The 26041-nt window shown below is 37.4% G+C and overlaps 1 protein-coding gene across 1 annotated transcript in view; it reads left to right on the top strand.

Moving 5' to 3' along the window:
* Nucleotides 1–3230: 3230 nt before the first annotated feature.
* The window catches only part of LOC141428240 (AP-3 complex subunit delta-like), a gene marked incomplete at its 5' end in the record, with an annotated part of 28896 nt that continues 6085 nt past the window's right edge, over nucleotides 3231–26041 (top strand). Inside the window, 13 exon segments of the mRNA XM_074088105.1 lie at nucleotides 3231–3628; nucleotides 3708–3803; nucleotides 5268–5537; nucleotides 6047–6176; nucleotides 7679–7818; nucleotides 9047–9120; nucleotides 10227–10375; nucleotides 11054–11199; nucleotides 11480–11681; nucleotides 13072–13243; nucleotides 14018–14183; nucleotides 15186–15391; nucleotides 16014–16166. Coding sequence (XP_073944206.1) covers nucleotides 3533–3628; nucleotides 3708–3803; nucleotides 5268–5537; nucleotides 6047–6176; nucleotides 7679–7818; nucleotides 9047–9120; nucleotides 10227–10375; nucleotides 11054–11199; nucleotides 11480–11681; nucleotides 13072–13243; nucleotides 14018–14183; nucleotides 15186–15391; nucleotides 16014–16166 — 2000 coding nt within the window.

Below are 26041 nucleotides of genomic sequence, written 5' to 3' on the forward strand. Positions count from 1 at the left end.
AGGTTCCCATTTGTTTGTCTAATTTCATTATCAACATCTTATCCGAAAGATTTATTACCGTTTCTACAGGCTCGTTAGAACTAAACAGAGTCGTTTGGAAGGGATTACCACAAGGTTCGGTTTTAAGTCCTATCTTGTACAACGTCTACACTCATGATCTAGAATTAGCACTTAACAGCCCCGTTAATATTTTACAGTATGCTGATGACCTTTTAATTTACTACTCTGATGACAATGTTGCTACAGCCACGGATATTGTCAACTCTGCATTAACCAGATTACACATCTGGCTTTGCTCAAATGGCATGGAGTTGTCAACTACCAAAAGTTCAGTATTGGTTTTTAGTAGAATGAGAGCTATTCCTGAAGCTACCATATTATATAACAATGAACCAATTTCACAAGTATATCAAGCAAAATTTTTAGGAATTATATTTGACTCTAAGATGTCGGGCTTCCACACTGCGAGTATGTTGTTGCTAAGTGTGAAAAACTATTAAACATTCTTCGATGTTTATCGGGTGTTTGGTGGGGCTCGCACCCATTTTCCTTAAAATTAATATACAATGCCCTGATCAGAAGCAGGATAGACTACGGATCGTTTTATTGGAACCAAGTAACTCCGCTGGTTTAAAAAAACTAGATCAAATTCAATCGAAATGTCTCAGGTTAATTACTGGCGCCATGAAGTCTAGCCCGATAAATGCTTTACAAGTAGAGTGTTGTGATCCGCCACTCAAACTAAGACGACAGTTTTTATCAGATAAATACTTATATCGTTCCATTCAGTTTTCTCAACATCCGATTCTAAATAAATTGGAAAATTTATCTTCACACATCAGAACATCGCGTTATTGGTTGCATAAGTCTTCTCCGTGTTTAGTAAAAAGTTTGCAAAAATTCCGTTCTTTGGATGCTCCAACTCATAGATCTCACATTCTCCCTATATTTACATGCGACTATCAGGCTCTTATATTCTCTCCTAACATTAAGTACAATTTAAACATTGATAAACGCAGTTTGAATGCTAATACTTACTTTAATAGCAAGGTTTACAGTATTTGGCCGGAATGGCATTATATCTTCACTGATGCATCGAAAAGATCGCCTTCAGGGTGTACTGGTGTTGGCATCTATCATAGTCAGTATAAAATAACACAACTTGTTAAATTTCCGCCTGAGACTTCAGTTTTTACTGGGGAAGCGTTTGGCCTCCTAAAGGCTGTAGAATATATACTTATCATGAAGCTAAGGGAAGCTGTTATTTTCTCCGACTCTCTTAGTGCTCTGCAGGCTCTTGAAAAGTACCCATTTTGTAGATCCAGTCCATCATACCCCGTAATCATTGAAATCAAGACTAAATTATTCCAATGCTTTCTTAAAGGTTTCTCAGTAGTTTTTACTTGGGTTCCAAGTCATTGCGGCATCAAAGGTAATGAGAAGGCTGACAAAATTGCCAATAAAGCAATTGAAGACGGAGATATGTTCCCGTACAAAAATTATACTCATGACCTAATCAATCTTCCGCGAACATATCTCCAACATTCCTGGCAAGAGTGTTGGTCTCAAAGTTGTATCCTGAAAGGTAAAACTTACAGCCGCATACAGCCCTCCATTCCTAATAAACCCTGGTTTTTTAAGTATAAATTTTGCAAAAGAAGTACTAGTGTTTTAATAAGAATGCGTTTAGGTCATGTCTGCACGCCGGAACACCTGGCGAAGATTAATATCATAGATAGCCCTGCTTGTGAGTGTGGTTCGGAGGTAGGTGATCTGAACCACATAATTTTATCTTGTCCACTTTATGACCGTGTTACTTTTTATAACAGTATTATATCACAAAGTATTCCATTACCAACATCCGTTCCCTGCTTACTTTCATCTAATAACCCATGTATCTATGCCTCCATTGCTTCATACATTGTTTCTAATGATATTAAAATATAAATATGCTGCCTCTCATTATAATTTGTATTCACGTATAACTATTCCGTCCAAACCCGATCCTGATCCTAAACTTTCCTATCAAAATTCCGTAATATTTTTTGATTAAATTCCGCTCCGTTTCCTCACTTTGACATTGGCACAATCGTCGTTCTATCCGAACTTGTATATTGCCATTAAAAAAAAAAAAAAAAAAAAAAAAAAAAAAAAAAAAAAAAAAAAATAACCTCGACACATGGCAATCGCACTCTTAATTATTCCTATGAAGATAAACCAATCGAACTAAAATGTAATACGGTATTTGACAACAACTTAATTTGCCATATCTTAATATTATTTTGATTGTACACAGCATAAAATTTGTCATCGTTCATCCACCCTTACCTCTCATATTTAATTTTCTCATCATCCTCAGGTTCTTTGGACACATCACCCGTAATGAGGACTCCATGGAACGGCTTGTGGTGCAGGGGAAAGTCGAGGGCAAAAGATCTCGCGGACGCTCTCCGACACGTTGGACAGACCTCATCAAATCTGTGACGCACTCTTAACAAAACAAACGATTGCTCCCACTCTGCCAGACATCGGGCTACTTGGCAACGCGTCGCGAGAGCAGCAGTGAGCAGTGGCACAGGAATCGATCGACCGAAGCATGACCACGACGACTCTGTCAAGAGTGAACGACTAGGAAGAAGAGATTTCATTTTCTAGAATTTTTTTACCGTACAACGGCAAAACCGACTAGACAAGTCACTGGCAAAATTGTCCTCCAATGGACAGAGCCATATTTTTCTAAAAATCTAATCTAATGTTAGTATTATTTTGAAAATATAGATATACAGTGTTTAGTTAGGGAAGAGAAAATTTTAATTGGTTAAAAATTGGATTTATAGTGATGTTTTGAAAAATCAGTATACCTGTCTCTTTCTCAAACGCTTTTCTCTATGCAGCAAGAATGGCGGTACTGGCGTGTGACGTCACATGCCAGTATGTCTTAGTCTAATCTTGAATTTCAAACCATTATAACTTTGTTAAGTATTTGTAAAGGTAGCTTAAACATTGTTTCTCTATTCGATAACAGGCATTGTGAATTTTTAATTTATATTTGTATTTAATAATACTTTGCAATCAGTAATTAAAAACTGTTTTATTTCAATTTTTGCATTTGCTTTTTTCCTGTTTTTTGCAACTACTTTTCTCTTGTTTTTGTTTTATATATCGTTCTTTTTCTTTTTCTTTGGACCGCTGATATTGATTAGGGTAATTTTTGGTACATTTGACCCCAACAATATCCCAAAAAAATTTGACGGTCCGTGTTGAACACCTGTCCTTGTTCTGTATAACGTGTGTATAACAATGTAATGTACATGTATGTAGTAGTATGTACTCCATGCCATAGCTAAAACAAGACGGTACTTTTTTTCGAGTTTTTTCACCTTGCAACATTTTCTACGCCACGCAAGAAAAGTATGGAGACTCGTCAAAATCGTGACGTTTAGTATATAATTCTTGGTTTCTGTTTGAAAAGATATGGATATTTAATTAAACGTTGTTCGATTTGTAGATAGTTAAAACTATTTTCATCGCCATGGCTTTGAAAAAAGTAAAGGGCAATTTTGAAAGGATGTTTGATAAAAATCTAACTGATTTGGTCAGAGGAATCCGAAATAACAAAGATAATGAGGTAAGTATCTATTTATTTTCGGTTTATACAATACTAAGTGATTTGCCTTTTGTTCATTGCAAGAATAATTTAATTACAGGCCAAGTATATAGCCCAATGCATGGAAGAAATAAAAGTAGAATTACGACAGGATAATATTGCAGTGAAAGCTAATGCCGTCGCAAAGCTCACATACGTAAGTGTAAATCGGTTATTTCTATCAATCTTAACACTTCATTTCAAGTGCAACGCCCAACTATGACAATTTAAATATACTTGTTTAAAATTGTTCACATTACCCGATTTTTTTTAGCACAGCATATGAATATTAAATTCTGGTTTTATTCCGCGTACCTTGATTTTAGAGTAGCTCGATATAATTAGTAATGACCGATATGGTCTAAAATATTATGAATATTAAATTAGAAACACTCATGATACTTTGTGAAAATGTATTTGAACTCTTTTATCTATTGATACCTCAAAACACCATTTCTAATTATAAATACTGACTTGTGATACCAACTAATATTCTAATGGTAATTTTATGTGTATTTGATTATCAGGCCTGTCATTTTTTTATTCTTGTGTTAATTGTTATTGAATTTACTGGCAGTCTGTTTGTAAACAACACCAATGTGATATGAGTAATCATTGTAGGTATGTTTGTTGTTAAGGTGTGTAATTTCAAGCAGGTTGCTTTTCTACCAGCATTGTGAGGAAGCTATGCATAGATATGCTATATTTTTTTAAATGTAATAATTTAATCAAATATAATAAATCCGTATACACAAAGCACAGCGAAAGCTTTGATGTTTTAGCGTTTTCAGACTATGGTACAATTTTACACCTTATTGTTGATGATACTGCAATGCCGCATAACCAACTATGGCTAATGCTGCGTAACCCATAATGGCTTAAGCTGCAAAACCTACAAAAATAGTATAATTCAGATTTCATGGCTGGTATATGTATATAAACACAAAGATATTTTAATTTTAACACATTCCTGCAATAAAAATGCCATTGTAATGCAGCATCAGCCATTGTTGATTATGTGGCATTGAAGTATTATCAACGTATTATCTTTGGCAAACTTAATAGATTTTTAATTAAGATAGATATATAGATTTCCACATACAAGGGGTTAAGTTATAGAAATAACTCTTTGAATTTACAAAGCTGTGTAAAGTCAATGAAACTAAATCATGTACCAGGGCTTCCACCCTGGGTACCAGGGTTTCTTTTGTGCTACTAATGTCATGTTGACATCCCATACATCTGCTAAAGAAATCATAGCAAAGTTGGTTATGAGAAGGTTCCACCCTGGTACGTAATTCAGTTTCTTACTTGTACATTCTCTTAATAAAATATTGGTTAAGACAAAGCACTTAAAAATATCTAATGTGACTCTTATTTGTATTACCATTAGAATGTATTCAGATATTTTTGAGTGTTTTGGCCTTTTTTTATATTAATAGTGGGGGTGTACTACTTGTACAGTCAGCAACAAAGATATAAATACAGCCAAAGTGCAAAAAATATGTATACATAAGCTTAATGTTCAGGAAATTAAGTCCTGTATACATATTTTTGGCACTTTGGCTGTATTCATATATTTGTTGCTGACTGTACCAATATTCTCATGTTTATTTTACAGTTACAAATGTTAGGATATGACATATCATGGGCAATATTCAATGTGATAGAAGTGATGAGCTCGAACAAGTTTACTTATAAAAGAGTTGGGTACTTAGCCGCTAGTCAATCATTTCATGCTGATTCAGAATTACTTATGCTCACAACAAATATGATCCGCAAGGATTTGAATGCTCAGAACCAATATGAAGCAGGCCTGGCACTCAGTGGCCTCAGCTGTTTTATCTCGCATGATCTAGCCAGAGATCTAGCCAATGATATCATGACACTGGTTAGTATATTAATTTATATGCCTAACATACATAAACAGTCCTAATGGACCATAGGAATGAAAAAAAATATAAGCTTTAATTTATAAATGTTGTATGTAAGCTTGGTTGCGAAAAGACAATTTAATTTTGAACATCCTCTTTTATGCTGGTTGATCTTGTATTGCCATACAATCTCCATATTATGTAAGTAAATTGAAAGTAAATCTGGCCATAGAAATTGGGTCAAAGTTGACTTACATACTGACAAAAACAGCAAGTTAAATTAATCAATCATTTGAATAAATTACTTGGGTTAGTTATTAACAGTTAGAGCATTTTCTGCAAACACAAGAGAACAAGACAAAGTTTATTCATATAACTAAATATTTTCTCACCATTATTATTATTGCTTACCTTGGAAAATCTCTATATACCTGTGTTTTCTGTACTGCTTGCTATGTGTTGGTGTTCAAGAAAGAGTCATTGTATTGTATTGTTCTTTGTTGTTATGTTTGTCTGAATGTTTTAGATGAGTTCAACCAAACCTTATTTAAGAATGAAAGCAGTTCTTATGATGTACAAGGTATTCTTAAGGTATCCAGAAGCCCTCAGACCAGCATTTCCAAAACTAAAAGAAAAACTTGAAGACCCTGATCCAGGTGAGTTAGTGAAGTGGAGGTAAGTTTTAGTTGGTATTGAAATGATTTTTTTTCATGATTCTTACGAATCTGTTGAAATTGAGTTAAATGTAATGGTGATGCTGTGCAGTGCAACAAAACAATAGATTTAAGCGCAGGACTTATATTCGAAAGGCCATACAATAATAATAATAATCAAACCGCCAGGCAGTGCTCGTTGACATCACCATCCCACATGACGAGAACCTTGTGAAGGCCGAGAAGGACAAACTCAGCAAGTACCTTGACTTGGCTGACCAGGTAACTGCTATGTGGGATGTTGACTCGACGATCATTGTCCCGATAGTCGTTTCGGCAAACGGACTAATAGCGAAGAGTCTCGACCAACATCTCAAGAGACTCTCGCTATATGGCTGGATCAAGGGCCAGATACAGAAGGCGGTACTTCTGGACACGGCACGCATTGTCCGGAGGTTCCTCACTCTGCGGCCCTGACCACCGGTAGCTTGGGCCCTGCCCCGTTACCGGCGGCCTAGTTTAGGTTAGGTTAGGTCAGTTTAGGTTAAACCTAGTTTAGGTTAGGTTTTTATAATATTTTTATTTTTTATGTACTTTTCTGTATTTTACTTTTTATTACTATTATAAAAACCTACAACTAAGAATGAAAATAAATAACATAATAATTGTATCACGAAAGAGCAAAATCATATTTTTCGGCGATGGCGTTATTTTAAATCCAAAGCGGGGGGAAGGATTCCAGATTTTTTATTTATTGATAAATTTTACGGAATTTAGCTGGTGATAAATTGTTTGTCACAGGGGTTTCCAAACGGTAAGCTGTGGTGCCCTGGAGCGCCGTGGTAGGTAGTCAAGGGCTCCTTTAACCCAGTAACTGTAGTAATCTGGTGGAGATCTATATATTACGGTGCCACGTATTGATTACTATGATTATGATTTATAATGCACAAGCAGCTTACCGAACCGGAAGACGAAGCGTTGGCAGACCTCCCACTAGGTGGACTGACGACATCGTGAGAGTTGCGGGCAACCGGTGGACGCAAGTGGCGAGTTGTCTGTCGTTCATTGTGGCATTCTAAGGGGTAGGCCTTTGTTCAGCAGTGGACGTCTTCTGGCTAATGATGAAACAGCTTATAGCTGATTTGTGCATAGCATTGTTCACTTGTGTAATGGTTTTCAATGTGCTTATCAAGTCAGTTTTTGAAGAATTCACTTGAAACGTCCTGACCACTGCCTCGGGCTAACTGTTTCATACTTCCAGTATGCGATTGATCAAGAAATGACGTCTGGGGTTTTCTATACCGGCCAGTAACTTTATTCAAACAATATCGACGTTCGGCGCCTCTTTGGCCGTCTCGCCAAAAACCAATAAATCATGTTCCAAATTAAAATCTCATTACTGCCCTCTGTGAAAGGCTCTTGGAGAAAAGATATACTTTGCTCGCACTTATTGACGAAACAATCGTCATTTTCGATTAGATAAAAAAAGTTATTATATTTTTCAGGTGTGCAGTCAGCCGCAGTGAACGTTGTTTGTGAACTAGCACGAAAAAACCCTAAGAATTACCTATCCCTAGCTCCCGTGTTTTTCAAGCTCATGACAACATCCACCAACAATTGGATGCTAATCAAGATCATAAAACTGGTGAGCAGATTTAGCTTAATGTAAAAGTCAATAATTTCTAAAAGTAAACTTAGGTATACCTTCCAGTGCCTAAATTTGCCTAAAAGTTCATTGCCACGACTAGGACCACAAAAACTAAAAGGGTATAATTCCAATAATTGAATAGGCACTATACCGTTAAGAGATTCGAACACAATCCGGGAGTAACGTAAAGACTTCGCATAAAAAATGTATCTCAAAAATGCGTTAAAACTAAGTATTAAGTAATGAACTTTTGTTGCTGTGTTGTATGGCTGCATGTGTGTGTAAACCCATTCATTTAACGCACAAATACGTGCCGATTTATTTTTTGTGGAATAGTATTTTATAATAAATTATATGTTTTATGTATGACATGTGGTCTTTTATCTTAGACTGCTGCAGAAGAGTTTTCACAAAAAGTCTACGGTTAAAACTGCTGTGTTTAATTTAACAGTTTTACAAGTAACTGCAACACCTATGGTTAAATGAAGGAACCTTTCAATCAAATATACATCATCTAAAATTACAAAATCTTTTGTATGTTGTACCTACCCATGTATTGTACATATGACATATGTGAAGATGAAACTACAACCAATATCTTATTCTTTATCTATCTAGATACTATGTCTCAAACATCTAAGCAATAGCTGTGTTACTTTAGTTGTGCAGTACACAAACTGATCATAGTCCGAAATTAAGTACTCTTACAGATATCGCCTACATAACGCAATTAAGTTGATTCACTTTTGAGTTAGGATTTTGTATAACTTATTATGAATTGTTGTAATTTTCACAGTTTGGTTTAATGACACAGTATGAACCAGATATCGGAAGGAAAATAACACAAAGCCTCATAGATCTTATTTGCAGGTACCAGTAGATGAAACACTTTTACCAGCTGCTAGATCCATTACACTTCACCACAATGATTGATATTCGGTTTAGTTCAAAATCTCACTACAGAACCACTGGATTGATGATTGAATTAAGTCACTTTTTTGGCACCTTTTGTATTACTTTGTTGCTGAATAGGATGAAATATAAATAAAATATATGTTTTTACGCTACTCCTGGCGAACTACATGGCTAGAGCAAAATTGTAAATGGACATATTTCTGATCAGTTTCATGAGTTATCTACAAATGAACATGACCATGACGTCAGTAGGGTAGTCAGCTGCTCCTGCATAAGCTAGTCTTATGTAGTACCATTGTGTTTGTTGCAGTTTGGTGCCTTAACCCCATTAGAGCCCCGGCTTGGCAAGAAACTGATAGAGCCATTAACTAATTTAATACATAGGTGAGTTTGTCACTGACATATTAAATTATCTCTGTAAATCTAACAGTCTCTCAATGGGGTAAAAGGTGACTAGATTTTTTTTATGTTCAATGAAGTATATCGCCATTAACATAACTTCAATAAGTTTTAATTGTCATAAGCTAGGTGTTTACTAAACGGCTTTCATTGCTTTTTCCGCTCAATCATTTTTTTATTTATAGTTAAATAAATACTAATCACTAATTAGCACTAAGGCGTGGGAGTAAGTTGTACAGTTAGTTTTTGTTCAGTTTTTCTTCATATTATCGTCACGCTTTAACTTCTTGTTTTGCAACGTATCTCCATCTAGCACATAAAAAAATTAAATAATATGATATTCACTCTTTCGAATACCCGCGCAGGAATGGCAAAGTATAATATAACTCTTACACCTTACACTTTTATATTTCTGTCTATCTTTATTTGCTATATTAATTGCCGGCCTCTAATGTTCTTGACTGACAATTGAATTGAAAAGTTTGGGATAGGTCGCTTCTCTAAGTAATGCCAAAACGCTTGGAATGTACTAGCACCTTTATCACCTAATACCTTATTTTGCACAAGACAATTTAATTTTACCGTGAGAAGCTTTCTGTAAGCCGTAAGCCAAATCGCTCATCTGGGCCTTAAGATAGCGGCATTACGGTAGTATATATTTGTGAGAGAATCACATGGCAATCACAATGGCGCATAGATCCAATTTGATGAGGAAGCTATTACAGAATCGAAATTGCCAAGGATGAATTTACGTTTATAGAGATAAAACACAGTCAGAAAAGTCTTTAAGATAATGTGTGTACTGTTATCTTTAATCTGTATGTCTTAAGCTGTTGGTTCTCCAGAATAAATAAATGATGTCGCCCATAAATAGTAAATTCGTAGGTTAGCTACCTGTTCATGCACCTTGTCTTGGGTGTGGTCTATACGCCGCAGGCTTTGCCCCATTGCGAGAGCAGCGTAATTTAGCGTAATGACGTGTTTATTAATTACGAAGTGAAACATCATCGCGCCGCGCTAGACCACGGCTCGTAACTGGGACAAAAAAGTAAAGAATTGTCCTTCGTGACTTTAAGTAATGTATGTGGCAGCACTTCGGCGATGTCGCTGCTTTACGAGTGCATCAACACCGTGATCGCGGTCATCATCAGCATCAGCAGCGGCATGCCGGGCCACGCCGCCTCCGTGCAGCTCTGCGTGCAGAAACTTAGGATACTCATCGAGGACAGCGATCAGAACTGTGAGTCTTCAAATTGGGATACGTGTACTTAGTTCCCTATCAACCGCTATAGCCTATCTACGTCAAACACTATAGCATGGCTCTGAGGGTCTATGTACCTACACGGCGTATTTGTAGGCTCAGTCAATGCGCGTTTCGTAACCGCGGGTATACCTTTACTTGCCCGAATTTCATGTGCTATAATATTCAACCGCCATAATATTTTTTCTTATAAATTCATTTACACTACTCATTGTTTACCATATTAAGTAAATGACAGAATCTTTGTTTTCCATAATATTAATTTCTATATTTTCATTCTTCATAATCATGGTAATCCATAAGTATCACATGCCATAATGTCATTTGCCATCCATGTGATTATCGACGTCACGTCAAACAAGTCTTTGAATTAGGTAAATTTTACAAAGGTTAGGTTAGGTTAGAATTGCGGCATTTGATTTGTGCGAGCGAGCTAGACGGTTCCAAGCAGAAGCGACTCGGATAGGTTAGGTTTTTTTTTATAGCAGCCCGGATAATAAAGAAAATAGATAGATTAGTAATAGAAAAAAGGAATTTTAATCAATAATCGCAATGTAAGTTGTCAATAACACTATTTAGTATGGCGTTTGAATATTCTATTAAATAATATTATTGCACTTAATAATATGGAAAACATATTCTGAATTTTGTCACTAGTAAAATACCTGGGATTGCTGGCGATGTCCCGGATCCTGAAGTCCCACCCTAAGTCGGTGCAGGCGCATAAGGACTTGGTACTGGCCTGCTTGGATGACAAGGACGAATCCATCAGGCTCCGGGCGCTCGGTCTACTTTATGGAATGGTAAATCACAATCACCAAAATAGTTTACATCCCTCTTAAAGACCGTGGTAGCACAAGGGACTATCGCGTGCCTTAATAATTTCAAGCCATGGGTTTCTTCTGACGTTGTTCCACCTCAATTGGCACCATTAGTTTTATGAGCTAAGTTTTGTTTGTAATAAGATTTGCCTTTTATTCGATTGAACTTCATTCCACAAAAATTGGTTACGTGCTGCGAAAAATTCTACTCCATTCGATTCGAATGGATAGTGGAGTTTTTATTCTTCATTTTATTCTATAGGTTTCAAAGAAGAATTTGATGGAAATAGTGAAGAAGTTGATGGTCCACATGGAGCGCGCAGAAGGCACTCTGTACCGGGACGAGCTGCTCACGCGCATGATAGAGATATGTTCTCAGAACAACTACCAGCACGTCGTCGACTTCGAGTGGTACGTCGCCGTGCTCTCCGAGTTGACGGAGATGGAAACTAGCGCCAAACACGGTCAGTACCTAAGGGGCTTGCTATTTTGGCATTTGGTAAGCCCGGAATCCCAGAGTCTTTGATACATATTAAAGTATCTGGATGTGCTTGAATAAACTTTTCACACCTCTCCTTCAGAAAAGTAACTTTTCTTCACTGACGAGAGGGTGCTCGAAGTGAAGTGAAGTGCAACTTTTCTGTTCAAGGCTTTTCTAAGCGTTTTATTGCAAATGCCATTTTTTTCAAGTTGATAATTGAAAGCTACGCCATTTTCTATGCTGGTTGTTCTTTAATAATATTAAGATTTTTAATTTTTAAGTTTCTTAATGCTCGGTGTGAAAAGTAGTATGAGCCACTCGGGAGCAAAATTATTTTCATCTTGGGCGTTAACACTTACGAATTGTACTTTAGAATCCTTCGCTACATTCTGGATTCAATGTACGCCCTCGCCGTAAATACACCATTTTGCTCCCTTGTGACACAAATAACTATTGTAACGCGTGAAACACTGGCGTTTGTACGTAGAGGTCCCTTTGGTTTTGTAAAGTCGTATATACGTGGCATAAATGTGCTATCATATCATGTAGAACGTGACTCCTTCAACTTTTATAATCGCGATATCTCAGGATATTCTTAGGGAAAAAAAGTATAAGGACCATTTTTGTAGACCATTTTAAGATATAATTTTTTCCTTTAGAAAAGTAACTTTTCCTCCCTGACGAGAGGGAGCAAAGTGCAACTTTTCTGTTCAAGGCTTTTCTAAGTGTTTTATTGCAAATGCCATTTTTTGAAGTTGATAATTGCAAAGCCACGCCATTTTCTATGCTGGTTGTTCTTTAATAATATTTAGAATTTATTTTTTTCAAGTTTCTTAATGCTCGGTGTGAAAAGTTGTATCAGCGACTCGGAAGCAAAATTATTTTCATCTTGGGCGTTAACACTTGAATCCCTCATTACGCTCAAGATTCTACTTTAGAATCCCTCGCTACGCTCAGGATTCTATTGCAGAATCCTTCGCTACATTCTCCCATTGCTCCCTTGTGACACTAATAACTATTGCCTAGGCTACTTTTTGATAAATCTTACAGTTTTCGAAAAAAAAATCAAAAACCTGAAACTTTGACCCCTAATAACTTTTAGCACATATGGGATAACACTTTATTCCTAATGGTGCACCCAAGGTCTCCACCAAAATTCAGCTTTGTCGTTTTTTTTTTTAAATTTGACCACTACTTTTATGAGAAAATTGTCCGGGTTATGCTATGTAATTTTTGAGAAAAAAATTAAACGACAGCTCCTGGACGGATCATGACCCCCCCCTGGCTATAAAGCTGGCTGCCCTTGTAGGTAGACCTCAGGACTCCAGGAGTTGCCTAGTCCTTTCCTGCTCTTATTTAGTATCGGTGTGCAGGTTGCATCCTGGCCACGCAGCTGTTGGAGGTGGGCGCGCGCGTGGCGGACGTGCGCGAGTTCGCCGCGCGCGAGTGCGCCGCGCTCGCGTCCCGCGCCGCCGCCTCCCCGCCGGGGCCCGCCTCAAGGGAGGTGCTCTACGCGGCCGCCTACGTGCTCGCCGAGTACTGCCAGTAAGTGCAAGGACGCACTATTTTGATCATGAAACTACCGTGAGACTCACTCTTTATATTTTACCGGATAACTCACGTCTTAAATCGAGTTTTAAACGACTTGTTTCGGGCTAATCCGTAGCCATTCGTCTAGGAGCAATGCGACTCGGTGGCTACTGCAACACAAGTGCGCGCCACCGCTCTGCACGCTCGACTATCCGACGAAACTAATACCGGCGCACAACTACCCGCGTTTTCACAACACAACACAACAACAGTTACAATTACATTTGATAATTTATAAAAAAAAAGGATAACGACGAAAACGTGCGTTTGTTTATGTTCTGGACATTTTCCCGAGCTCTGCTCTTAGAAGCTAGAGATTAGCTTACTCTATCACCATTATTTGATATTCAAGGTACACAAGTGATGTTTAAGTTTGCGTACTATACAATACACCTTTATTTAACAGCACCACATAGTAAGCAGTACAGAAAACACTGTTTCCCAGGTTAGCAATAGGCGGCCTTATCGTTTCACAGAGATCTCTTCCAGCCAACTTTAACACTAGACAGAAACAAACTGTATTCACATGAGCTGGCACGAATGGATTGAATGAGTGAATGAAAGTATCCGTGTGTTACCTATTGGATAATGGAAAAACGCCCATTTTAATACACTTCACACAAATGTGAAGATGTCATGCATCTGTCATTTTCCTACAAAAATGTGTAAGTGGCTTTCGTTGACTCCATTCGTGCCAGCTGTAACGCCAATGTAATGTTTGTTGTGTAGGGAGGAGGAGGTGATGCGCGACGCGGTGTCGCCGCTGCTGCTGTGCGCGGGCGCGGGCGGCGGCGCGATGCGCGCGCGCGCCGTGTGCGCGCACGCCGCGCTCAAGCTCGCCGCGCGGCTGCTCGCGCGCTACGAGGCGCGCCGCGACCTGCCCGCCGCGCTCTCCGTAAACAAACAACTTTTTCACGACACTGCTCTAAAATGTGGCCATAGATAACCTAAATCCAGTACCCAATACTGCCTATATAATGAACATTTAACAGCCGACTCATTTATGGCTTGCAAAACACGACAACAGTGTAACACATTACGAAAACAGGTGGTATCAATATATGTATTTCATAATACGATACGACTTTTTAGAATATAATTTCTACTGGATGGCAAACGAGCAAGTGGGTCTCCTGATGATAAGAGATCACCACCGCCCATAAACATCTGCAACACCATTCATTCCTGGCGTGCTGAGCTGGCGTGCTGGCGGGAGGGGTGACACTATTTTTATTTCCTCGCAGTGATCGTGAAAAGCACCATGTTTAGTCTCGGCCAAAAGTGCAATAGATGAACTCTTATGATCGAAGGCTTCCCCTTCGGGTTGGCCTTCAAACTAACTCGTTCATCTATTGCTTACTTTCGTGCCTCTACAACAATGTACTATATAATTATAGCATACACTACTCCCTACATAGTACTTTTAGGGGCTCAATCACCACCCATTGATTAATTTTATTTGACGGATAAACGTGATGCCGTGTCCGTCTATTCGAGCAAAACAAACAAAGACGGCATCACATTTATCCGTGAGATAAATTTAATAAATAGGTGAAACAAAGGGTTAATGACAGTGTCTTGATAAGCGAAATATCGCTAAATGGCGTTTGTATCGTGGGCTCCAAGTACACTTGAATCATTTGATTCCTGACCCACCGTAGAACGTTCTCACAGTAAGTATCATAATAAATTCCCTTGTCAAGCAATGTGATGTCAGGTCACTATAACCAACGCAGTGCATGACGCACCGTTTTTGATGTTTCCGTTAAGTTCGATAGTATATTGCTTGATATCCTTATAGAAAGTAGCCTAGTATGCTGCATTTCGAACCTTGTGGCGGCAATCACTTATTATCACCACCATTTTCAGTGTGTGACAGTTTGTTATTTGGCACCAGGTGGTCCGCGAGGCGCTAGCCGGGCTGCGGCCGCTGCTCTGCAGCGAGGACATGGAAGCTCAAGAGCGCGCGCACAACGCGTCGGCGCTTCTCTCTGCGGTGCTGCGCAGGCTTAGTCCGGACGACGCCGCGCTCGCCGCGCCCGACGCTCCTGACGCGCCAGCCGCTACTGGCCTCGTCAACACGCTGCTCGACCATGAACACAGGTTGTTATATTAGTGTTAGGGAACTGAGAAAATAGGGAGTTAACTACGTCTTTGTGACTTCCCGGCGTTATTGTGTACCTTTCCGATACTGGTCTTCCCTGACGTCATGTAAATATTTAACAACTTGGTAGGAATCGAGTTATAACGATCACGCTACTAGCGTAGTGGCGGCTGTACACACTGCTCCCTTCACGTAGCGTACCTCTCGCCGCTTAGAAAGCCTGAGACACGAAAGCACTCCCTGTTACACTCATTGCATCAGCTGAAAGTGTTCAGAAGCAAAAACCAACACGCTTTCGGAAGTGAACGAAACCAACGGGAGCACGAAGTACACACTCGTACTCGGCATGTCTCGTGGTGTTTTGATTAATGTTTACGCCCATCATCGTTCAGGGTGTTTTCAGCCAATGTTTGAGTTCAAATTGTAGTTAGTCTTTTAACATCGACTCCAAAACAATAACAATTAAAGTTCAGTCAATAAAGACTTCTGACAGCTGATCCCCACTTATCTGACCTGACCACATGTCACGCCTTTAATGGTTTATCAGTAACATTTTATGTTAAAATGAAACTCCACCATCTATTCTACCCCTTCATACAAACTGTACATGTTATTTGACAGTAACGGAGTGGAGGCGGCGCCGGAGGGCGAAGTGAACGGCGACACGGACTCTGGCTTCAGCGGCGGCCTGATCGCCGAACTGGCCGATCTGTTCGAAGGCGAGCTGAAGCCCGTCGCACCCAAAGCTCAGAAGAAGGTCCCCATGCCTGCAGAGTAAGTCGCCCTTTACAATCATAATATCCTCTGTAGCTTAGATTGACAAACATATTTAAGGTTCAATATGGAAATTCTGCAAGAATCTCTCTGCAGGCCTTCTCAAATGATAGCCAGTCGTCTCTAAATTGGACTACTTGAATCCAGTGGGGGCCTGCTAACATAGATAGAACTTAACTTTTTCTTTATAACCGACTTCAAAAACGGAGGAGGTTCTCAATTCTTGTTATCTGCAGTGAAATATGAATTAACTCTTTTCCAGGCGTAGTGCATATAGCGACCACATAAATGTACACAAATATTAGACCTTGGTGATATGTAAATATGGTACGAAATCAATTGAAGTCGTTCAAAATATGATTCGTTATTAATTTAATCCGCCATGGGTAAACAATATAAAGCTATGGGTTTACTAATGTTCCGGCGGATAACGTTTGGCAACCTGTTTAATTTCGCAACTTTTCATTTCCCAACTGTTCAATATTTCTGAAACCGTAAATATTTCAGGATTTTTATAAAACTAACCTAACCTAACTTAAAGGGTTCTACACACGTTCTACACGATAGCCCTGAAATAAATCCAGAAATATTTACAGTTTTAGAGTTTGCGAAATGAAAAGTTGTGAAATGAAACAGGTTGCCAAATGTTACGTTGCGAAAAGGCAGTACCCGAAAACTATGATTCACTTTGTGGTAGCGTATCTAGATTCGCGGGGCCTGGAAAAGGGTCAAACTATTTATTTTATTTATTTATTATGGCAATCCTAGACGTACGTGTGCCTTAAGACTGGTCTCCTTGACATGCTTTGTCGTTGCATGTTTTTGTCATTTAGAAGTGATGTCTTCGGTTTTATCGAAATTATCGTGAGAATATAATCCCATCAAGACTTAAATGTGAAATGAGAGCCAAGTTCAATATTATTACATATGCCTTGATTGTTGACTTTAACGACAAAAGAATTGAGATCTCAATGGGTGCCAAATTCAATGGTCAGAAATTTATTTATATCGATAAAAAATATTTTATAACAACTTAAAATATAATTTCTTCTTATAACTTAGGATAATATATATTGAAGCCTAAGGTCGGACTTGGCTAGTTGTCATATACGAATTTATTAAGTAAGTACCTACTAAAACAGTCATGGAAGAACCCTATGTTCGATGGCTAGTTTCTACCAGCAAGCCAAATTTTAGGCAGAGTAAAATAAGAACTTACAGCTTTAAAACTTGCGAAGGCTATAATATAATTCTTATATGAAAACTAGTCAAGTCCGACCTTAGGCTTCAATATATTATCCTAAGTTATAAGAAGAAATTATATTTTAAGTTGTTATAATATATTTTATATTGTTATAAATAAATTTCAGGACTGACCATTGAACTTGGCACCTTGGCACTTGGCACCGATTTAGATCTCACTTCTTTGGTCATTAAAGTCAGCAATCAAGGCATATATCATAATATTGAACTTTGCTCTCATTTCACATTTATGTTTAGTTGGGATATCATTACTTTATGCACAGAATTCATTTAATTTAAAGATTATATTAAAATGATAAAAGCTTCTGATTTATTTCTTTGTATTCACACTGGATGCCAAATTTGAACTTACTAGGTCATCTGGAACTGGGTTATAATTTCGATCTATTGGTGAGTCAGTGATAAAAATTACGATTTTTCGATGTTAATATCTAAATAACTGGTAGAGGTATGTTTATGAAATTTGGAGCACATATGTATCTCACTCAATAAATGAGCCAAATTTGACATAGTTTTTGAGTTATGAGGGGGTCAAAAGTGGCCCCAAATGGTTCGGGTAAAATAACACACGGCGCTGCTCGCCAGTTCTGTTGGCTTGAACTTGGCTTGACACGCTACAGCGTGTCTAGATTTGGCCTCGATGTTACTCATATAACTGAATGAAATAAAGTATACTAGTAAAAGTTACGTTTATGAGTTGCCTTAAGAAGGTGATGTTTAACTAATAATTCTATAGAATCCAAATCTTCGCCGATATTGTAAAAAAAAGGGCCAATAGCGTGTAGGACACGCCCGAAATAGGGTTCCGCAGCCATTACGAAAAAAATAAGTAATATTTTTCTAAGGATTTCTTATTTTGTACGGAATATTCCAAGTTTAGATATATTTTATACCTTAGGCTGCTATTTACTCTTAGGGGCTGTTTCACCATCCATTGATTAGTGTTAACTGACGGTTAAATGTGATGCCGCGGACGGACGGACAGACAGGCAGACAGACAGACATGGCGAAACTATAAGGGTTCCGTTTTTACCATTTTGGCTACGGAACCCTAAAAAACGCTAAAAAAGTATACCCTAGAAAATGTGCAAACATAAGGTACTACTATTATATTATTTATAGTATTTTTAACGGCGTACCCGAATGGGGTTTTGTACTTGCATTATTAGGATGGCTTAAGATATTATTTTATTGATATCATTGTGAAATCGATTAAGTGCTTACCACGAATGTTTGAAGTTTGATTTATTTCTTATTAGATTATTTATCAGTCTTACCTTGAAAAAAAAAATTAAATGCTAAAAATTATGAAATTTTATTTTTACAACTAACTATAATTTGGCTGTGTCATTGCCTGTTTCAAATTAAAGTTATTTATATCCCTAAAGGCTGTCTACGTGCGATAATATCTGTTTTGTTTTTACCGTAGGCGAATTCTATTAAGCATTCACTAGATTTATTATTGAGTAGTTAAGCAAAGCCTCGAGATGCCAAAGAAATGAATGCATCTGCGAATTTATTACTAGTGTAATAGTAAATTACTGCTGAGGCCAGTGATACGAGGCCAGGATGGCGATTACTGGTCGAAGCTTGTATAGTGCTTTTCTCAAAAATGATGATGATGGTGATAATGAAATGGCGGTGATTGTGATTTATTTATTATTTATTTATTATGGTGATGATGTTGATATTGATTGTTAGTGATGGTGATGATGGTCGGTGGTGATGATGATGATTGTTAGCGATGGTGATGATGATGATGGTTAGTAATGATAACGCGTGCAAGAACATATAAGAGGGAGTATTAAGCTAAAACTAACTCTTAAATGCAATTAACCTGTCCTCTCCCAGAGGCACAAATTTGTGCCCAAAATAGTTTTTTCGAAAATACCATGACCTTGAGCGCTTTTTGTTTCTCAAGTTCCCACGGGCACAAATTTGTGCCCGCAATTTGGTACATCGTAGTTCCCAAGGGCACACATTTGCGCCCGAATTTTTTTACCCACTTTTAAACCTTATCACCTAAACTACATGATTTATATTCAATTGGCATTGCTTTCATTCGATTGCCAATGAAATATCGTAAAGGTTGGTACCAAACACTCACTCATCACTATGGGAAAAAAACACGTTACGACCAGTCGAAGTTTGGATACTCTGTTCTGTCGGTCACGACTTTCAAGCAAAAAAAAAGATGTTTATAAAACTGTAAATTATTGAACGGTTACAATTATATTTAGGCTTTATCATTAGGAAGTGGACTAAATAAATAAAATTGCAATTCTATAACAATAAGTCTTGTATTTTAGTCTTTGTCTCATCAAGCCACCATTTTTCTTTTTTCTCTAGAATACTTATGGTTTTTTGAGTAAAATAGGAGCTTGGTACAGTATTTTATACATTCATTCATCCTTTTCGTAACAATTATACACTTCTCTTATCTAAGCATAAACAATTACGTGCCACAAGCGATAAACCTAACACAAGTGGTTCTCTCAAGTGGTGTCAGATTACACCGTGGGCGCCAAGGGGGGTTCAGCACTGCGCATGATATGGGTCCCAATGGTACCGCCATCTTGGGCACAAATTTGTGCCTCTGGGAGATAAAGGGTTTGAGTGCGAGCAGGATCCGCGGAAGGACAGGTTAAGTGCACGATAACTTTTGCTATGCCACTTTTTCCATCCATACTCATACGAAGGCTTTGCGAATATTGTTTTACGTATTTTTATTAATTTAATTAGAAAGGAATATCCCGAAAGACGTTGCATCCATGATTGTCTCACTTGGCTCCATATAACAATCTTAATACAATAGTTATTTGACGGTGCTTTATTATTGTCATTGAACAGTAGTTCAAGTAGTGTAGTAGTGAAGCTAATTAAAAGGTTGTAAAGAGTCTTACTTTGTTGGAAGTTATGGAGTACCTATAAACTCTGGAAGGATGGGACCTTTTTGATGTCTCTACACATTACACCGTATCTGCCATGATCGTAATAGCAACGTGTCAGGCAAAAATATATTCTTTCTTTGTATTGAAAAGTATGAGAGACTGCCCACTAGCACGTTTCGTAACCAACCGTCGCCGTCGCGGTTGACATTCCGTTGGACACTCCTCTGACACGTTTTGTAGAGTATGTATGTATTATTCCTAATTCCAATTTTCCTAATTCACACTGTCAAATGCTGAGCGATTGTTTTTTTTGGCGTTTTCTATAAAGGAAAAAGGGTTCGTTTGTGCGACAAAAATTAACTTTAAAACATCTTCGTCGTCCAGTCGATTAGAGAAGCTGGTTGGATGCCGAATGCGTGACTGATGTTAGGATAGTTGACACCACCTATCAATTAATTAGCTGTGAAGACTATTCTCCTATTGATTTTATATGGCAACAGCTAGCTATGACGTCACTTATTTGCCAACCCAATCGACTAGCTAGAGTTGCGTCTAGGAATTATTGTTTTATGGTGTTACTAACCTTCAGGCTTTAAAGAATAATTATCAATCAGTCAATCACGCATTTGTCCCGTGATAGGTTTCGTAATATTTAACAATATTGTGTATTGTTGCGAGCGGCGCGATGTTAATATCTGTACCCGCCTCGTTATTATCAGACAGGCGAGTTTGAATAGAATTGTAAGGTCTGCAAGAGCGATATTCAAAGCATTTTTTTTATTTGAATCGATTGATAAAGCTTAAAAGTCTTCATTTTTACCCAGCCACGGCAAAGATGAAGAAGAGTTCTGATTTTAAGAATAAAGTGGCAAAAGTCCTCATTAATACCATGTGTGCTAAAAAGTTATTCAGGGTCAAGGGTCAAAATTTGAGGTTTTTTTTTTAAAACGGTAAGTTTTATCAAAAAGTAGCCGAGGCAAAAAATATAGATCTTAAAATTATCTACAAAAATGTTTCTTATACTTTCCTTTCTAAGAATTACCCTTCCTGAGATATCACGATTCTAAAAGTTGAAGGAGTCACGTTCTACCTTATAGCACATTTATGCCACGTATACAGGGTGACTGGTAATTAGACCTATTCCTTGAAAGGGGTTATTCTGGAACATATTTGCAATGTTTTTGGCCCCATAGGTAAACCTGGGATCGAAATTCAGTAGTTTTCGAGTTATTCGAGTTTTAAGTTTTTTCGAAAAAACACCATCTCAGGAATGGTGATTCTTAGAAAAAAATCTAAGGACCATTTTTGTAGATCATTTTAAGATCTATAATTTTTGCCTACTTTTTGACAAAGAAAGAAAGAAAATAAGGCGACAATAGGCGAGAATAGGCGACTTTCACTATTTATCCCAAAAGGCAGGAAAACGGTTATTTCGAGACGAGATAAGGGTTCTGTGAAAAACTATTCACGATGACTGTCGTTTTTGATAATAAATAAAAAATACTCCATGTGAGTACGTAAAATGGTCATAAGTAGGAAGTAGAATATTGCAAGTTGAGCGAATCGTTTCATATACAAAGAAGAGTTATTTCCGTTTTAAAATAATTTTGTTTAAAACTACTAACAGCCGAGCGAATGCTTTAAATTTTAAATGATAAAGGCATGTGCTTATGTACAGTCAACCAATTTCATTTCTGGGCCACCCTGGAAACTTATAATAGTATTTTTTTTCTATAACATTATTTATCGAATGACGTTGAATGTCATTACGACACAGTTCTGTGGTGGCCTAGGAATCAAATTGGTTGACTAAACTTCTGTGAAGCCCTTTGTTCGCTACGTTAAATAATTATGTTATTTAATCCAATTTATGAATGTAGTTATTTTTAAGGCCTCCTATAAACAATTTTGTTTCCACGTGTTATGCGCGTCTTTTTCATTCTTGTGTGCTATTTATTGTAATGATTTGCCTGCGAATCCCATATGACTACAATTATTTTTGACCAACCATTTATACGGGATTTTTTTGCGCTAAGCCCTGTTTTCTGTATTGTTTGATTCTAATATATTTATAATATGTATCACAAGGATCAATTTGCCAAAATATTTCATTTTATATTAACTGTCTTTGCTGTCTACATACAATCAAGAACAAACAAAACAATCCGATCTAATCCCAAACTAGTTAAAGCGCGATGGTAAAAAGTTGAGACTTTGAAAATATGTACATATAATGTGATATTCAGCCAGTCATTTTACCATGAGCTTACAGTGAAGGGAAACATCGCGAGTAAACTTGCACAAAGTTGCGAAGGGGTTATTCCCACCTTTTACCACCAATTTTTACCAGTGGTAACAGTTGGGATTTTTTTCCCATCTTTTACCACTAAAGTACTTGGTGGTAGCTACTGGAAATAAAAAACAGTAATTACCACCAATTTCTTTAGTGGTAACAGTTAAGAAAAATATTCGCGATAAGATAAAATAACTCCATAAATAAAATAAATATAGAATTGAATAGAACCTTTTTTAATATGTTGATAATAAACTTCTGAAAATTAAAATGAATGTGGTGGTAGCTAATGCCATTTTTTTCCATCTCATACCCACTAAAGAAATTGGTGGTAACTACTGGGAAAACAAATCTCAATTGTAACCACCAATTAGTTTAGTGGTAACAGATGGGAATTTTTATTCCCATTAGTTACCAGTGGTAACAGTTGAGAAAAAAAACCTACCTTATACCACATATCAAATTGGTGGTAACAGGTGGGAATAACCCCTGCGAAGCATGATTTTAATAAGTTTTTTTTTACGCCCACATTCGCGTTTATAGTAAGACACTCTTGCCTGGCTACAGTTTACTATGAATGTCGAATTAGGGTGACGGCACCAATCATGAACATGTTAAGCACAGTAGTACCCAGCATTCATTAACTTTACTAGTTATGATCATCAGTTATCAGAACATTAGTGTTATTAGTTTTAGTTCAATTAGGGTCCGTATCTTAAAATTTGGGTTCCATGACTGTGCCATTAACATCACGGGGTCGTACGGTCAGCATCAAAAGTAGCTGGTTACTTTTTTACTCTGTCACATTAACACAGTTGTCAATCTTGTATGGCGCTAAGTACATGGCTGTAAAACGACAAAGTACTAAAGTAACCAGCTACTTTTGATGCTGACATTACACCAACCTCGCCCGGCAATAAGCGATTTTTTTTGTTTACCCTAATATTCTACCATTTACCATAATTTTAGACCAGCAACACCATAATTTTGATAGAGAGAGTTGTGGAGACACTGTGTGATTCGATAGCGTTAACCTTGCAATCCCGCAGCCACAGATGATTTAGTTGTATTGCGTAACTTTTGAATCATGTTACATGATTTTGATAACCGAACCAGTCAGCCTTACTTGTGTATGTATACCTATTATAGATCTTATACATATATATGTATATATTTAACCATGGACGCTATGCCTTTCACAAATATTATCGAGCAACAGCTAACTAAAAAGTGAATTCAACATTTTAGTTTTTTAGTAATATTTCATTGCATTTTCGGTGTGGATCGCGAATCTTAATAATCCTTCTAACCTTTTTCGCCGCCGCAGTCTTCGATCTGTTATATGCTAAGATATCGCAAAAACTGCAATGCTCATTGACCTATTAAAACATTACTTAGTTAGCTCTTTTGGGAATGGAGGTTACCAGTTGTTAGTCGCCTTTTGTACCTACTGGGTATATAATAATACAAAGTATCTCTTACCTACTTTCTACAGTTTGACACCGTTTGTGAAAAATTGAATATAAAATTGAATTTTTTGTACAATATCAAAACGGTTCACGGTCGCTAACACTGTTTACCTACCAGTGTGTTGTAAAGTATCGAACTAACAGTCAGATAAGAGTGTTATCTGCTCCTAAACGACAGAAGTCTGTTTACAAGCTCAAACGATTTGAGAAATCTTTCTCAATTATAAACTTAAAGTCAACGATTGGCTAAAAATCTTTAAATATTAAGATTAGTCTAAGGTGGAAGATTTTTTGTTATTATTGAAATAAAGAGTTTTTTTTTAACTCTGTGGGTATGACGTAAATCCTGACACATTGCACAACTGTTTTTCAATATTGATAATATGAACATTAGGAAAAAATGCTATACTTACTATGTCCCTCGTAACAAGTAAGTAAGCTTAGGATTTTTTTCTCATGTTTTTTTAATAGCCTATTTTAGTGTCCCACTTTTGAGCAAAGGCTCACCTCTTGACCTCTACAATTCTTTTTTTGGATTACAGAAACTGAAACTTCGTAGTTGTCGCTTCGTAACGGCCACTGGCTATAGAGATGATGCATTTGAGTATGGTTTATGTCAATCCAATTTATAGAAAGGGTAAACAAAGACGCCATTAACCCGACCACAGACATATAATGATGTGGAAACCTAGAACCTATTAATGAACTAAAACAATTTCCTTGCTCACCCGCGACCTTACGATAGCTAAGCTTATGCAAAATATGCGTGTTCATGCAGTTCCTCCACGTCCACACTCTAAGAACACACACAAATCACACAAACCCATCTATCACCACCACCACACTGCACTGACGTGTTTCGAACTCAACCAGAGCTCATCTTCAGAGTGACACAACCATACACGATGCTACCAGTTGTTAGTTGTTGTCTGGTTGAGTTCGAAACGCATCAGTGTAGTGTGGTGGTGGTGATAGATGGGTTTGTGTGATTTGTGTGTGTTCTTACAGTGTGGAGGTGGAGGAACTGCATGAACACGCATATTTTGCATAAGCTTAGCTATCGTAAGGTCGCAGGTGAGCAAGGAAATTCTTTTAGTTCATTGATATGGACCTCCGCAAAGTAACGCCTGATTCAAGAAATTAAATAAATTATCTAGAACCTGGTTCGAACTGGTTGGTTCTGGGTGGGTTCGAACCCCGGCTCGCACCTCTTGAGTTTTTCGGAATTCATATGCGAAATTACATTTGAAATTTACCACGAGCTTTGCGGTGAAGGAAAACATCGTGAGGAAACCTGCACAAACCTGCGAAGCGATTCAATGGTGCGTGCGAAGTTCCCAATCCGCACTGGGCCCGCGTGGGAACTATGGCCCAAGCCCTCTTGTTCTGAGAGGAGGCCTGTGCCCTGGGACGTTTATAGGCTGGGATGATCTAGAACCTATTGCCAAATAATTAATCTGCTCAGTAAATCGATTAATTTATTAATTGAATAGATCAGAGTATTTTTATCTATTTTATTATTTACAACACTTGATTTTATTCCAAAGACTGTTTGTTCAATTATAAAAGCAGTAACTTTAAAAAAAAATGTAAATAAATAATAATCGCTTATTCAATTGAGTATTAATTGATTTTTAAAATGTCAAATTTTCCACCATCTCTACGCTAGTCTGTGCTACTACAGATTATACACGAGATTCATTTAAGAAATAACGTCAGATTTTGACGAAGATTTTTCAAATGAAAATTAAATATTGAAATCAAGTGAATTTTGGTGAAAAAAGTGATTAGACGTCTAGTTACGAGTAAAATACACGAATTATAGATAAATGTGTTTTTGGTTCGATCCAGTGGGTGTTTACAAGAATTTTGATGAAATCGGTTTGTTTACACTCCATAAATTGGATTGGCATAACGTATAGTTGACACCATTGACCAATAATTTCAACACACAGTTTT

Source organism: Choristoneura fumiferana, chromosome Z (genome assembly GCF_025370935.1).
Source record: "Choristoneura fumiferana chromosome Z, NRCan_CFum_1, whole genome shotgun sequence".
Lineage (NCBI taxonomy): Eukaryota > Metazoa > Arthropoda > Insecta > Lepidoptera > Tortricidae > Choristoneura > Choristoneura fumiferana.